At 45.4% G+C, this 16,856-nt stretch overlaps 1 protein-coding gene and 1 long non-coding RNA gene across 2 annotated transcripts in view; one reads left to right on the forward strand and one right to left on the reverse strand.

Moving 5' to 3' along the window:
* LOC129383640 (uncharacterized) overlaps positions 1-16,856 on the reverse strand; it is a 170,768-nt gene that overhangs the window by 51,414 nt on the left and 102,498 nt on the right. Inside the window, exon 7 of the mRNA XM_055068262.2 lies at positions 11,163-11,264. Coding sequence (XP_054924237.1) covers positions 11,163-11,264 — 102 coding nt within the window. The remainder of the gene's footprint in view (positions 1-11,162; positions 11,265-16,856) is intronic.
* On the forward strand, positions 11,272-16,757 carry LOC129383641 (uncharacterized). The gene is made up of 3 exons (XR_008611498.2): positions 11,272-12,234; positions 14,510-14,652; positions 15,566-16,757. It is a non-coding gene; the product is annotated as an uncharacterized lncRNA (long non-coding RNA).

The raw sequence follows: 16,856 nt of genomic DNA on the forward strand, positions 1-16,856 counted from the left end.
AGGCATATACAGCTTTGCTTTAGAAGAATGAACACCTTTCTGCTAGAGACCAAGACGATCATAAGGTGCACTAACAAATGAAAATTTATTGAACATGCCGAGTAAATTTTGGTTGACAAGCAATGAAACGAAGTTTGACAAAAAGGAGAAGCAAAAACTGATATGTGTCCATACAGATCCCAACAAGCAACGTATCCATCTCTGAAAGTGTAACGGAGACCTTGCTGCACAAGATTCTCCCAGTAACTTTGCATGTACAGCTTCTATAAGTTCTCTAGGCAGCCGACCTTCACCTAATGCTAGTTGCTTCCTCTACTATGCACTCTCGACATCTGGGCGTGCATTGTAAAGAAGCTAGCATTCTGTGCAGATCGGCTGCCAGTGATATTATGGAAGCTCTAGATTTAAAAACGCTGGGAGAATCTTTTCAGTATGGGCTCCGTTAGAGATGGATGCATTTCTTGTCAGGAAGCACTCATTAATTTTTGCGTCTACTTTTTGTGTATGTTGGGTTTATTGCTTCTCAACCAGCATTTACTCGGCATGTACATTAAACTTTCGGTTGTTAGGTGATCTCGGTTTTCTTGTTTGTCCTATGTGTTCTCTGGTGCCCTTTGCAGCCAGAAAATTGTTTACTTTTTTAGACTGCAACAAGTCAATTTATGGACCCTTATGATGCTTCTGTGTAACTTATGAAATTTTTATTCGGGCAATGTTGCAAGAGCATATAGTGTGAAGCAGTAGGAACAGGGTAAATCAATTTCTAATTGAATGGTCTATTGTGAAAATGCAGTGATTTATAAAGGTTACCACGTACCACGTGCAGCAAGAAAGCCTGATAAAATCTACTGCTTGATGTCACCAAACATAATGAAAAACAGGCAAGAGAGAAAATAAAAGAATATGCAAGCCACCAAGTGCGCATGCGGCTACCTTCCAAGAAAAAAATGTTTTCCCATGGCATGGAACTGGAAGACTGTGCTTGCATAAGCAAGCTGTAAGTTCGTCTATTGGAAAAAGAACAGTGTTTCTTGAAAGGATCTTGCAGGCATGACTGGCGATTGTAGTGATTTGTTTTTTTTTTCTGCACTTGCAATTTTTATCTGTATTTTCTTTCTGTAATGTTTTTATTTATGTTTGGTTGATCACACAAGAATTGTTACCTGGCCTTCTTGCTGTCTTTTTTTCTGGTAAAGTGTAGAAATTGTCTCATTTTGCCGATAAATCTTAGCTGGAAGTTAGCCTTCATCCCTCTCTATTGTCATCCTGTTGATACTGCTTCATGGTAATGCACCTTTGCAACATTTATGCGGGTGTGTGCTTGTGTGTGTGCGTGCACATACATTTGGATGTGAAATCAGGGCCTTGAGCGGAGGCATGGTTCTTCTCCTGTGCAGCCTCATGAATTCAATCATTACAGCGCAACAGAGAGCCAATAGACAAGAACAAAGTGAACGTATAGAGTTCTTTGAACTTGTCCGTTGTCTGTTTTTTTCCCTGTAGATAATTTTGAATCTATGCGAACTCATCCAGTTTTCATTTCTTATGCTGCGATCATGAGCCCACTTGTGTCGTGGAATATCTGCATAGCTATGTATTGTGTAAGTTAAATTTTAGCCATGTGCTTGCAAGTCGGGTGTCAATCTACCGGTTGTCCTGACAATCTCGTGTGATGTATAGGGTGTAACATTCGCGGTGCTGGTCGCATTCTCCGTTGCAATCTACAGATCAGATTGCCCCGCTTGCCACGATATCTTCTTTTCTTTTGCCACTCCCTGATTGGCTGCTTAGCGCTCAAAAAGCGCGTCGCCGACTGAATAAACGTGATTGTCTTCCTGGCGCTGCGTTGGTAGTCTTTTCCCTGGGCCGGTCGTCCTGCCGCCCTCGGCGTCTAGCCACGAATACGTAACAGCTGGTGGCAGCGGACTGCGGACAGCGGATGGAGCGCACGTCGGCGGTGGCCTTGGCGTCCGGTTTGGTGAGAGCGCGGCTTACTTGACTTCATTGGGAGCATTAGCGGCATTTATTTTGTAGTCGAAGATTTTTGACTTTGCTAAATATTAGTACGTGTAAGAGTAGCACTTGTTCTCAGCAGTCATGAACCTCGCATCGTTAACGAAACCCAACCTAGTATTGCTAGCAGAAGAGTTAGGTATCGCTGTACAGAAGTCGATGCGTAAACCTGCAATTATTGAAGCAATATCCAAATGTGGAGCGAAAGACGACGAAGTCGAGGAATGTTGGAAGACAATTTCCCAACAGCTAAAAGAAAGAGAGAACTGAAGTTAAAAGAGATGCAGCTGCATAGCCTTGAACAAACTGAGAGTTTCGACATGCGCGGATACATGCAACCTTTCAGGGCTGGTAGCGACATCACTTTGTACCTTGTCAACTTTGAAAGGACCTGTACTAGAGCATCACTTGCAGAAGAGACATGGTCGCAACGCCTCTTGACATTGCTTCCAAACGAAGCAGCGGACGTAGTCACGAGAAAGCCAGAGGATGATGCGCGTGACTACAATAAAGTAAAGCTTCAGCTGAGGCGAAGGTACAGCTTGTCTGCAGAAGCCTTAAGGATGAAGTTTCGTAACACGAGGCGCAGTCAAGGAGAGTCATTCTCGGAATTCGCCTATAAATCAATGAGCTTGTTGGAAGAATGGCTTAAAAGTGCCAACGCATACGAGAACAAGCAAAGTGTGATTGAAGTGTTCGCGCTAGAGCAATTCTATGCGTCTATTCCGGAGCAAATGCGCCTGTGTATTCAGGACAAGTCAAACGTGCATACGTTGCAAATGGCAGCCACTTTGGCTCACGAATACTGTTCCCGCAGAATGCAAACTTCAGAAGTGCAAAAGAAACCGTCGGGAGAATTCAAAACGTTTCAGAAAGCAGAGAGGGCACGCAACCAAGGGAAACCCGAGAACATTCCCGCTCAAGTGCATGCGGTCAACTCGGGTGAACCAAAAAGTTCCAAGTTCGAAGAAAAACGACCGTTAGTCTGTCACAAATGCCAACAACCAGGCCATATCGCAATAGGGTGCCGACAAGCAACTGTGTCCGTTAACTTGCTAACTGAAGAGAGCGATTTACTCTTGCCTTACACCTATGACATGGCGGTGAATGGCGTCAGTTGCAGGGTTCTACGTGACACAGGAGCTACATTTGATATCGTCCACCCGTCGTTTGTTAAGCCCGAAGACTTTACCGGATCGTGTGTATGGGTGCGTCAGGCACTAGAGCCCGACACTAAGTGCTTGCCGGTAGCCGAAGTTGAAATGACGGGCGCCTTCGGCAAATTTCAAACTGAAGCCGCTGTTTCAGACAAGCTGCCGCAAAGAATCCCTTATATTTTTTCTAACAGATCAATGAGGGACTTGCAAAACGTTGGAATGGAACTACATGCGAACCCTGTAATGGTCGTTACACGGTCCCACACAAGAGCGCAAGCTACTAACGCTACTCGTGCCGCCGACGTTCCAGAGCAAAGTGATTCGTCACTAGCTGCTGCAACGAGCGAAGCCGTTCCAGCCACACCATCCGTTGATAACTCCCCGGCCGCTTCCGCGCCCGGAGACGAAACGATAAGCCCAGTCAGTGATAGCTTTGCAACTTCTTGCCAAAGTAGACAAAAGCGTTCTCAAGACGGATCAAGCGAACGACGAGTCACTGCAAACGTGCTGGGAAAGGTCAAGACGGAACCAAAAGGGACCACTATCGTTCACTGTAAAAGACGGCCACTTGTACCGAACATTCAAAAACTCTTTCGAACAGCTGGTAGTTCCCCAGAAATATCGTGCTGCACTTCTCGATCTCGTTCATACCAACAGCTGGGCTGGCCATTTAGGAATAAATAAAACTAAAAGCAGACTCTTGAACGACTACTACTGGCCGATGTGCTTCAAGGAATCTGAGCAATGGGTACGTTCTTGCGACGTTTGCCAAAGGACCGGGCGGCCAAACGAAAAATTCAAGGTGCCTTTGGTCCGAGTGTCTTTGATTGGCGAACCTTTTCGCAGATTGGTAGTCGACATCGTTGGTCCATTACCAGTCACATCGGCGGGCAACAAATACTTGCTAACACTCATTTGCCCTGCCACGAAGTTTCCGGAAGCAGTGGTGTTACCGGAATTAAGCTCCACAGCTGTAGTCAACGCGCTACTCGGCGTCTTTGCCAGAATCGGATTTCCCAGTGAAATCCAATGCGACCAAAGTTCTGTGTTTACAAGCGCGCTTACCACGACATTCTTGCAGAAATGTGGCATATCCATTCACCACAGCTGTCTACCACCCGCAAAGCAATTCAGTTGAAAAACTTCACTCGGTAATGAAGCGCATTCTGCGCGCGCTCTGCTTCGAGAAGGGCACCCACTGGGACGCAGCTGTTCCCGCAATGCTCATTGCTCTGCGCTCAGTCACTCGCGAAGCAACTGGATTCACCCAGGCGGAACTTCTTTACGGTCGAGCGCTTCGCTCCCCGCTTACCTTGCTAAAAGAAAAGTGGGAAGACAAACTCCTTGACAAATCCGTTGTCGAGTACGTGCTCACCTTGCTGAAACGCCTTCGTGAATCGCAAGAATTGGCGCAGATAACCATGGCACAAGCGCAGCAACGCGCGAAGGTGTATTACGACAGATCTGCACGCACTCGAGCCTTCAAGGAAGGCGATAAAGTGGTAATTTTGAAGTCGTCAAAGGCAAACAAACTGGAAGTAGCATGGGATGGCCCGGTCACGGTTAAGCAAAAGCTTTCAGACGCCAATTACCTGGTAACGACGCCCGGTAAACGTAACGACGTGACAATCTACCACTGCAATCTAATGAAGCCTTTTATCGAACGTATGGAGATGCTGAGCATCGTCCTAAACGAACCAGAGGAAATAAATGTTCCAGTCCCTCAAGTACCGACCCCTTGTTCTTCCCCGTCAACAGAGGAAATACCTGAATCAGTCGCTAAACACGCTTCTTTAACAATCGAACAAAGAAACGAGTTAAAAGAGCTTGTACCCAACTTCAGCGATTTGTTCAGTCCCTATCCCGGTAGGACAAATCTTGTAGAACACGACATTGAGTTGACATCTGACCAACCCTTCCGTACAAGGATGCACAGATTTTCGCCCCGGCATGAGAAGCTGTTGAACGATTCCGTTCAGAACATGTTGACACTGGGTTTCCGCGGCACTGTACATTTCTACGTTAGATATGGTACGCGGCTTCTGGCAAGTGCCACTGACGAAGAACGCCAGTAAGCTCGCCGCTTTCATGACTCCGACAGGCACATATCGCCCCCTGGTGCTCACTTTCGGCCTCAAGAATGCACCGTTCGTATTTTCAAAACTAATGAATGAAGTGCTCACAGGCACCGAGTCTTTCACTGCGCCCTACCTCGATGACATCGCTGTTTTCTCGAGCACTTGGAAACAGCATTTGGACCATCTGCAGCAGGTATTCCTTCGAATCCGCGAAGCAGGCTTGACTCTCAAACTGAGCAAATGCTGTCTTGCAAACACTGAAGTCCACTACTTAGGGCACGTTGTTGGCCAAGGGAAGCGACGCCCTTCCGAATTAAGTTGAGGCCATCACTAGCTTTCCTTTGCCAAAATCAAAGACTAACTTGCGTTCCTTTTTGGGTTTAGCTGACTATTACAGAAGCTACATTCCAAACTTCGCACATATCGCTAGTCCTCTTACAGATGCTCTGCGCAAAACCGGGCCTACTATTGTGCCTTGGAATACGGCGCGTAAGGACGCATTTGCTGCTATTAAAACGATTCTTGTCAGCGCACCGGTTCTCGCGGCACCAGATTACTCTCTCCCTTTCTTAGTTTCAGTGTGACGCCAGTGACCACGGAATGGGCGTTGTTTTAAGTGAGGTGAACGAAAAAGGTGAGGAGCACCCTGTTGTCTACGCAAGTCGAAAGCTAACGTCACGCGAGCAAGCCTACAGCACAACAGAAAAAGAATGCGCTTGCTTAGTGTGGGCTCTCGAAAAGCTCTCATGTTACTTGAAAGGTTCTTCCTTTATTTTTGAAACCGATCATTCCCCCTTAGTGTGGTTAAACCAAATGTCAAACAAAAATGGTCGCTTGATGAGGTGGAGTCTAGCGCTGCAACAGTTCGATTTTTCTAGTGCGGCACAAGAAAGGCAAACGCCATGCCAATGCTGACTGACTTAGCCGCATTCCCTAGTTTCCTTTCTCTTCATTTTTTTTTTCTCGTGTGCATGCCAGTAAATGCAAGTCTTTTTATTCTCGTGTTCAGTTTTCGCGTGTTCTGCTCCCAGTGAATTCAACTGCCGGGCTTTTCTAAACATGGGCGCGAAGTTACTTCTGACGTTGTTGCTGCGTTTCTTCCGCTCTTAATTAATTATGGGGTTTAACGTGCCAAAACCACTTTCTGATTATGAGGCACGCCGTAGTGGAGGACTCCGGAAATTTCGACCACCTGGGGTTCTTTAACGTGCGCCTAAATCTAAGTACACGGGTGTTTTCGCATTTCGCCCCCATCGAAATGCGGCTTCCGCTCTTCCGAATGCCCCTTCAGATCCTGTCGTACCGGCCGACGGATGCACCCTACGCCAGAGGTCTGCGGCCCGCTCCCTGTCGCTACTTGCTCGGCAGCCTTCCGGCACTCGGCGAGCAGTGCTAAATATGAGCGTCACCTCCTCCTGGACGTCTCAACCCCTCTCCACGGGCCTGTTGTTCGAGCCTGCAGACGTTTGGTGCCTTCTCCACCATTACTGCGATGTCCAGCTGAACTTGCCCGCGTCTGCCACTGAGCACCTCAACGTCTTTTCCAAGCGCAAGGACAATACGATCTTGCCAACGCTTCAGTGTTGTGCTTGGACAAGCTAGTTGCCCTCCTGTACCCGCCTTCAGTTCAAGAAGCGTCATCCTCTTGAACGCCTTCCGAAAAGGGTAGCTTTGGCCGAGCTGTAACATTCGCGGTGCTGGTCGCATTCTCCGTTGCAATCTACAGATCAGATTGCCCCGCTTGCCACGATATCTTCTTTTCTTTCGCCACTCCCTGATTGGCTGCTTAGCGCTCAAAAAGCGCGTCGCCGACTGAATAAACGTGATTGTCTTCCTGGCGCTGCGTTCGTCGTCTTTTCCCTGGGTCGGTCGCCCTGCCGCCCTCGGCGTCTAGCCATCGAATACGTAACAAGGGTCTTACAGTTTCTGGTGAATCCACGCAAGCATGCAGGATGTTGTAGTCTGCTAATCTGCACTGCAAGTGCTGCTTTGATTGCTTTCAGTTCAGCTTTTCTGGTTGTATGCTATTTAATTTTATGTAGTGTCATACTAATGTTACTGTTATTGCCACATCAGTGTATTCTATGTGCCTGATGCTTGCTTGTGTCTCCATGATTAGCAACCTCTTCTGCGTGTTTGGCAATTGCATATAGTCTCCTAGCCTAATTGTTTGCCCCAATATTGCACGGTATGGGCTTGTTGTGTTTCAAGTTCAGGTGCTCCTGAGGTTGTTTCTGAAGGGAGGGGTAGTCGTCCTTTCATCTCGTATGCTAGCTGGCATAGTATCTTGGGACCAGGTTCGGAGCTCTTGAGGCAAAGAATTTGTGCTGCAGGCTACTACTCTACTGTGTCTAGGCGCTTGTTCGTTTTCTCTTTCTCATAAATGTCTTCAAGCATGGTAAAGTTGGAAAGATCTGGTATTACCCGACGCCTGTCTTCGATGAGTTGTACTTTTTGTGCGCTGCTGGTAATCCATACCGTACAAAACCTTGCACACAAGTAGAGCATCTGTAATTTTCCATCGTATCCACTCGTCTGCCCCCTATGATTTTGATATTATTTTCACCGGGTGTAGAATTTGGTGTCGAGGAGTGGCGCAATTGTTTCGCCCACGTGCTGACTCTGCCATCTTGGTCTTACACTAGCTGAGGATTTGGGGCTGTTGCCTTGCGGATATATTTGTCCAGCGATGTGAAGCACGACCTGCAATCTGGGGTAGTTCTTGATCCTGTTCTTACTTCCGATGTAAGATGACTTATCAGATAATGAGAGGCCAGATTGGCTAAGAAAGTCTGTCATGTTGAGAGCTTGTTGCATCATTCTTGATTTCTGTATAACTTTCCCATAAACTGTAGTACTCCGTATAATGTAGTACTTGTAATATGCCAGTGCTGGTGTGGGTGGGCGAAATGTGCCTCCAACTCTCACCTGGAATTTTCTGTCTTTCAAAAAGTTGCGGTTTAACTTACGTGCTCTACCACCATTTTTTTTCTGGTCGTTCCTTCTATCAGAGTAACATGAGGTACTGTAATAAAACAGCCTCTTCACTCACCATTATTTCATAAGTGGTATTACACAATACCCTTTAATAAAGTTACTGCTGTTTATGGCCGACTCGTACCTCCCTGAAGGGACAACTCTTATAAAAGGTTTTCTTTGGGCTGTGTGCATGATGTATTAGGAGCATTCATGTCTTTTGATATTTATACATCTGTAGAACCAGCTACCTGACAGATTGCTTCTTATACCTGACCATGCTTATTTGTGCAGTGCGGTTAAACAATAGATATCGATGCAATGAATGTTTACACATTTGAAGCATCAGGAAAGATACTTGTTTTATAATTGTACCCGTTGCTTTCGACTGGTGTTAGCATTGATTGTTAGAGTTTGCATATGCACGGCTCCTTATGCAATAGTCTCGCAAGGTTTAAGGGTTTAATAAATGATGATGAACTAAATCAAAGCACAAGACCTTTTTCTTACGTATGACTTCCATTGAAATGCGACTCCTATGGCTGACAATTCAACCCCTCATCTTTTGTTAGCACCTGAACGCTATAGCCACAGTGGCAGGCGAATAAATTGAACACTTTCGTTGTCTACAGATTTTTTTCTTGCCTGTATGTGGGTAAAACTTGCAATAAGTCTGTCATTTAAAAAAAATAGTTTGTGGTCCTTTATTGAATAAGCTGCACATTGTGTATAGCTGAAATGCAGAAAGTTCTTTTATAATCTTGCAAGTAGCATGGTACTTCATTACTTATAAACGTAGTAATCACAGAGGATATCGTTATTTGGGCATACGCGCTAATAAATATGACCAAAAACTTATTAGAAACGATTATAAGAGACATGTAATGCATTGATGCTTCTGCACATTCAGTTGTGGATGTTTAAAAAACGCTTATACTTAAAGCATATTTACAGGAGAGGATGCAACTGGCTGACTTCACTGCACAGTTTTGATTTACTTTTCTTTAACATGTCGTCTTCTACCAATTCGCCTTCACAAGAACAGGCTGTTCGCCTGCTTTTCGCACTGTTGCACTAGTTTTACACGACAGTGCAGGAGGCTGTGTTGTCGGTGTGCCACTATAGCAAGCCAATAATTTACTAACTGGAGAGTTAATTACCGTTCAAAGCAAATAATACAGGTGCAGTAAGGACACAAAGTTTGCAACATATTCAATGTTTATTGGTTTCTGTGCAGGAAATAAATGATCCAGATGAAAGTTGCAACTTAACGCGCATGAAATATTTGAAAACAAACTTACGACGAGGTAAGATAACCTTTCAAGATGCATCGGGAAATTGACGCTTGAAAACCGACATGAATATGCAGCTGAACGGTGCCGCGTTCATCACAACGTTGAAACTTCGGGTATTTTGCTGTCTTGTCGCTTGCCCTTGCCCAGATTGAAATTATTTAAGCTGCTCCGCACACGCGATTTTTGTATGCTACTCGACAAAAGAAAAATGCGACGATTCCAGAAGGCCATGTCGTCTCGTGGGCATGGAACACCTCGTAGTATTCACAACTCCGAAAGGCGTACGAGGGAAACGCAAAAATGCACTTAATTTGCTGCGTGGCGTGTCAACAAACGTATAGAAGTGGAAGAATGGAATCTGTGGTACAAGTTTTTTGTTCTCCCTTCGCGCATGTACCTACTTCGGAAACTCACGTATCCGCGCATTGGACTTTTTCAGCGACACTCCATGTTCAAAAACAAACAGGCGAAATAGCTCTCCGGGCAATTTAGACGGAAAATTGCAGCGATCGCTGCGACGTTGCGACTGTCCGACGAAGCGGTTAGTCGCCGCCGAAAATCGGAAGGTCGTCACAGCGACTGCGATTTTCATCGCAAACGACGGAAATCACACTTCCGGTGCGACGAAAATCGCATCACGTGAAACAACGCCGTTGCCGTGCGCCGTATGCTGTGTGTGCAAGCGAAAGCTTGCGAGGGTTAGACGACGATCGCGTCTCGATCTCGTGCGCGAGCGGGAAATGTGGGAGGAAGCGCGCCGTCTTCCATCGTGCGCCCAGAACCGGGAGGAGGGGATGCATGTGAGGCGTTCTACTCCGGCTGTAACGAGCAGCCGCGCAGGCTTTATCTTGAAAGCAATCTGTTTTGGAGGCACAGTCTAGGTGAGCCGGCGGCTCATATCTTTGCGTGTGCTGCGTTTTGCCTTTGCATTTGCATTGAAGTGAGAAACAGCACGAAGGGCACTTCGCGCACTGCTGCTGCCGCGCGTCCCCCCGCCAGCCTTTTGACAGCGAGTATTCGTGGTGCATGTTTTGCGCGTGAGCGCTGGTACCATGCTTTTTCATTTAGTTATTAAGCGAGTGTTTTCAAGTTTGTACGGCCGATTCTACTAATTTTCTATCGCAATCGATGCCTTTCGTGAGAAACTTCGGCTTCTTTATTTGTTTCTAGCCCAAAGATGCACTGCTCGAGAGGTGTACACCCTTAAGAATTTCCCGCCTTCATGCAAGCGCGTTGAGACAGTTGGTAAGTTTTCCGTCGCAACTCGTGAACAGCGAAAGTACGAAGCCTTCAACACCACTGGCGGCGCTCTTCATCAGGAGAATGTAGGCTGCATCGATGGTGCCGGTTTTACGCCATGGTTGTGAGACGCTTCGTTCATGCCAGGAAGTTGTTCCTTCAACCCAGCAGGCGCTTCCTTGCATACTGCTTCGCGATGTCACGCTCTTGTATATGTTTAATAACGTCCAAGGAGTGAAAGCGAAACGCTAAACATTGCCATCTCTACCAGTGCGTCGCCCTTCGGGCGGAACTGCAAGTTGTTGTTTCACTGTAAATTTACCGCACTGTTACTGGTTACTGCGCGCAGCCACTGTTCAGCGGCTACAGTTTTTCTTGAAGAGGTTGAAACTGTGCTCTCTTACCTTTACCTCTAGTCGGTTCCAGGGCAGCCATAACATAGCAAGAAGGCTGCGCACCAAGGATATAATAATAATCACTCAAACTCCAGTCTACTGTCTTGTTAACTGCGAGAAGAAAAGTCATGTAAATGGCGTTTTCCTGAAACAAAGAGAGACTGAGTCTGTGTGTCTTACTGTTATAAAAGCTTACGCTTACACCTTTCCACCATGATGGCTGAAATAAGTGACACATGATGAAGCTAGAAATAGACGCAGTATTCTTAAATCTTTGGGTGCGTTGTACGGCATAACAAGCCTAGATTGTTCTTCATTGGTATGACGCCGACTGCACTTAAAATAATAGAATTTGTATACATATATGTATGTATGCTTTATTTCCACAAAAACTAAATACAGCTTTGCGGGGGTAAAGTGGGGAAAAAAGCTGCTCGTAGCAGCTTTTTGCATCTTCCACAATTGAGTGTTAAATTCATACACCGGTGTGACCACTGCAGCGAAATATTTGCTGAAAACTGCACTCTAAAAACTAGGAAGGGTATCGCAGGAGTGAAGCTGCCGGTTCACTCTTCAAAGCGTCGTTTTACTCTCGCAAAATGTCGAGGAGAGTGAAATGCATTGTTCACTCTGTCACCAAGGAGAGAGTGAAATGCGCTTTTCACTCTCCCCTTCAGAGAGAGAGAGTGAAAATACTCTTGCGACAATAGAAAAGAGAGACTCTTGCGGCAATAGAAAACAAAACGTAGCGTAATCTTCTGCTTCAACTGTAGGTGGCTGGCCCCGAACATGGCAATGTATCATTCATGCACGTTGAGCAAAGAACACATCGTTTTGCTTCTAAGAGAACAGGCCGCCGCAGTTCAAAGGAACGCGTAGCGAGCGCTCTACTTTTTCACTCGGAGTGGCTCCACCGCGCGCGCGCGCGCTCAAGATCGCGGAACAACACAGCACCGGAGTCAGGTGATCCATCCAGCGAGCAATGGCCAGCCGAGGGAGATCGTGTGTCGGCCATCTCGCGTCGCCACGAAAACACAACAGTCGTTCGTCATGCCTTGGATATAACAACAAATCCTCCACGGTAAGTGAATTCTAACTTAGGTGCACATTCTCCGTATATGTCATGCTATCGCCAGGAAGTCATCGCTGCGCTTAGCCGACGCGATTGACAAAGGACTAGGCGTACGCGCTGTCTCACGATGTCAGTCGAAAAAGCCAGTCGTCGCGATAACTGCATGTGATTTTATCACTTTGCCGTTGTCTGTAAGAGCTTTAAAAATCGCAAACGCTGCCAGAACTATGGTATGTTCAATAAGACGCCAGGCGAGAGGACGCTTAAAATGGTTAGTTCACCAGCCCGTGATTCCGAGCCTATGCGGAGCGTGATTAGCGTGCGTTTTGTGTGTTTGAATTTATTCAGTTTGGCAGTCTACTGTGTACGGAACGCTGTTAAACTAAGGAATCACATAACAGAAGGCGTCATTTTGCTGGCAGCATGCTTTTTTTTTTATAAATAAACCGCGCGCTTGACGGTGTCTCGCGCAGGGGGAATCTGCGACCACTGAAGTTACGTGCAGCACCAGTGCTAGTTAGAAACTTTGCCGCAGGCATTCAGCTGCATGCTGCAAGAGGTCAGTTGGGCGCGTTATCTTGAACTTACTGAAAACGCATGAGGAATCCATGTTTTATGCTGAAAGAAGTATAAACCCCATATAAGCGATCTTGCGCGCGGCAGCTACAAGCGACGCGACGGAGATGGCTGTCGCGTTCGCTCGTTGCGTACAAGTCGTACTCCGTGCGAGCGACGATTTTGAGCGCCGCCTCCCCGGTGTTGCCGACATGAGGGCTGCAGTCACGCGTGACGCGTGCTTTAGTAATTTACGTTGATGTATTTTACTATAAAAAGTAGCATGAAATATTTCCGGAGGTCTTGCAGTACGTTCTTATCCTTGCACGTATAAAAATTGAATCATTTGCTCGTTCCGCGCGACAATCGGTAGTATTTGAGCGATGTATGTACATCCAGTTCCGGCTTCGCGCTATTGGCTAGTCGCTCATAGCACTTCTGGGCGACGAGCGACGATTTCTAGATTTCCAGAACCGAGCCATCTGTTCAAGCGACGGCCCGTTTTGTCGCTCGAAGCCGTCGCTCGTCGCCGTCGCGCACTAAATTGCTCTCACAGTGTTTATCCCTAAGACTGAACTGTTTTTGCTCATGTTGAAATGGTGTGATTATAGGTCTGGTTTTGTCTCCTGTTGCGGTTTTCGTGCACGGTGCGAAACTGAAAGGATGCTTATGGGCTACGAACTCGGTGAATTGTCGAGCAGCTAGTTACGCATCGGCATCGAATATAACGGCTGCTGTGTGGAATTACAATTGCAGGGGCGCTTTGCATACGCCTATTGTTTTGGACATGCCTGTGCATTTGCTAATATGAGTTGGCGTGTCAGAGTTATGTCATATGAACAGCTAAATCAGCCTTCCTCTGGGGGTTACAAGCGTAATGTGTGCATTTTGCTATAGCATGGCAGATCAAGATGTGTTTATCGCTTGAATATTTTTAGTAGAGAAATAAAATATCAAAATAAAATGTTGCTTTAATTCCCTGTTACCAGTCTGTCGTACACAGAACAATAGGTTGGTGTAATAAACTAATAACTGCGGTTTAACTGCAACTTTTACATGCCTACAAGAATCTAAAACGCTAGATTTCAAACTGCAGCAGTAGTCGGGTCTGTCAAAAATGAACTCCACTGCGCACCTCATGCATGAAAATAAGTTCATGCCTTTTAGTAAGCTTAGATGCAGGCCGCAGTGAACTTGTTAGTATTGAAATGTGGGTAAGCTTGCCATAACAAGCCTTGTTGCCCTTTTTTATAGGCACATTCATACATCCATTGAGCTGAAGGACAATATTTTCATCCCTACTGAGCATCATGTTTGCAGCTATAATCTTCAAATTATGGCTTCAGCAGTGGCACAACCAGGGATGGTGCGGGGGGGGGGGGGGGGGGGCACACTGGGCACGTGCTTAGGATGTGTCACAAGTGGTGTTTGCGATACACCAGACTCATGACAGACCTATGACGTCTGAAAATGACCAATATTCTATTCATTAGCAGGAGTATTCTAACATTCATGAAAAACAAGGAAGAACTGTGGTTTATTTGTTTTTTGCTTAAATCTAAAAATTGAAGTTAGTTTAGCAGTTGACTGTTGCAGTCATTTGGATGTTTTGCATGCATTTCACTAGGAAGACTAAGAGCTAAGACTTTTTTATTGCCATGGCCTTGACTGTCTTGATGTTGTTTTGCACCATGCCCTTGTGTTGACTTTTGCATACGATATTTTTCAGGCACCCGCTTTATATAACGCAAGAAGGCAGCTGCAAGGACACGAGGATGTGAAAGAGCCAGTGCAGCGCGACTTCACGTAGTGCAGAGGAGCCAATGCCAAAAAATCAAAATACATTGGCATGTTATTTGGACAAGAAAACTAGTATGTGGGTACATTGGGTGTACCATTTGACCAAATGTCAACAAAATCAAGATACAGTATGTTACACGAAGATGAAAATTCTCACGTGCTCCAGGCAGTCATCTTAACATGGTATATTTATGTAATGTCTCTGATTGGAAAGTCAAATCAAGTATGCTCTCTGGAGACAAACACATAGCAGCAAGTGTCATTGAAAAGTTAAAAATGTGTTTGAAGAAAGCTGATTAGTTCTGAGAAGTGACTGCTTTTTGTCTTGCCTCTCAACAGATATATCCATGTGATAAAAAAATAGTGGTACAATGAAATTGCATATTTGCTTAGCGACATGATACATACTTGCAATGAGCACGGTGCCTGTGTTTACTATAAAAAGCAACAGCCCATGCTTGGTTAGGTTAGGCCCACTACAACATGCAGGCATGGGTGATTGGCGCTTTTTTTATTTCTGTGTCGTGAGGTTTATTAACGTGCGTATAGGTGCAGTGGCACGCAGTATGGCTAGTACAAAAAAAGGGGGGGGGGGGGGCAGATATTTGTAGCTCACTGTACACGACACAGGGCAAAGGAAATCCGTGTTCAGTAACTATGTTAAATGCCATGTACGTAAATTTTACAACGCTACTCGTTCGAATTTACACTAATTTTGCTCGAACCACGAGACATAATAATTTGAATATACTGCACGGAAAAACCAAGAGCGAATTAAATTGTGTGTCAGCTTCGTGTGTATACATATAGTCTTTCCTATGCATTAGGTTTTTTGCGTAATGCATTAACCGTTGACAGCCTATCTTATGATGTGTACTCTGTTTACATTACAGTTGTTTATTAGTTTACTCGTTTGTTTTGCGACTGATGAAATGCCGGCATATATATATTTTCAACATTTGACATAACCCTGTATGTTTTGCAGGGACAACCCAGGACGTGCATTTCTCAGCACCCAGTCAGCTGCCAAAAGTGACTCAAACACAGGCCACCAATAAGGGGACATCAGTTGCAATTTCACATTATGCAGTTGGCGGCTGCCTTGTATGGAGGCTGTATTTTTTTTAATGAGATGGTGATGTCGTTCTAATGTACATTTTGACCACAAAGGTGCGATCATGTCTCACAGAGGCATATATGGTTGCTATTCTCTGCGAGGGACGTGTTCTCGTGTTCGTGAAGCATTTGTGTTTGGCAGTATTGTCGCCCAATGAGTCGGATATAAACACTAACTCGCCACTGCCGGCAAGTAGTTGCGAGAAACGCATTATGACGCTGTAAAGTTATTTCATTAATTCGAAGGAAAGTTTTGCAGCAGGAAAAAAGGTTGCTATTCCAGGTAAACATGTCTTTTTCTCACAGGTTATTTAGCCAAACTGTGGATGCATGAAATTCGTGACTTATGAATAGATTTTAATTTATTCTTTAGTAATGCTTCTAAAAGAGACTAGAAATAGCATGTGACTACCTCTGCAATCAGCAGACCATACATTTACAGTCATAAGTGGCAGTTCCATGCAGTCTGGCACTTTATATAACCTTTCCTTTCAGCAACATTGGAACCGGTGGCTGCGTTTTCAGAAGGAGAAGTGCACTTGACACTGTATATGAATGTGTGAATTCGGTTTTCTTTGTATGTGTCGGCTCACTGACAAACAGTGCAAAAATCTGTTGTACCATGAGTCTGACGACGCCTTCTGCTGCTACAAATGCGGCACTTCGTATTTTATAGTACTGCATGACATTTAAATCAAAGCTACCACATAAAATGATCAAGAAAACTAACCGCTGTTATAGTTGTTTTCCTCAAAGAACGCTTGTCCTTTATGGGCTGTGTTAATCTGAGCTCTCCACCGATGTTTCAGTAGTATTATCCCTTAGTGAGTGAGAGATTGGGGGCAATTAATCGTGTTAGTGCTTAAGTGGTGTCCTAATTATGTGCATTTGTTCCAACAAAGTTGTCTAGATTACTTTATTGTGTAGTGTAAAGCTTATGAAACCATCAGCAACTACTGAGTTGCTAACACGCATATGGATTTGTCACTATACAGGTGGAACTCGGCTGTACCGCTGCAGTGCTGCGGAAATTGCCTTCACCAGCGGCTTTGCAACAGCTGTTTCGCAGCATGTCGGTATGTGTTAATTTATAATTATGTTGGGATGGGCTAGTATTATGGACCACTGCTACTCTGTATTGTGACAGATCCATATGATAA

The sequence above is a fragment of the Dermacentor andersoni genome, chromosome 8 (assembly GCF_023375885.2).
Source record: "Dermacentor andersoni chromosome 8, qqDerAnde1_hic_scaffold, whole genome shotgun sequence".
Taxonomy (NCBI): domain Eukaryota; kingdom Metazoa; phylum Arthropoda; class Arachnida; order Ixodida; family Ixodidae; genus Dermacentor; species Dermacentor andersoni.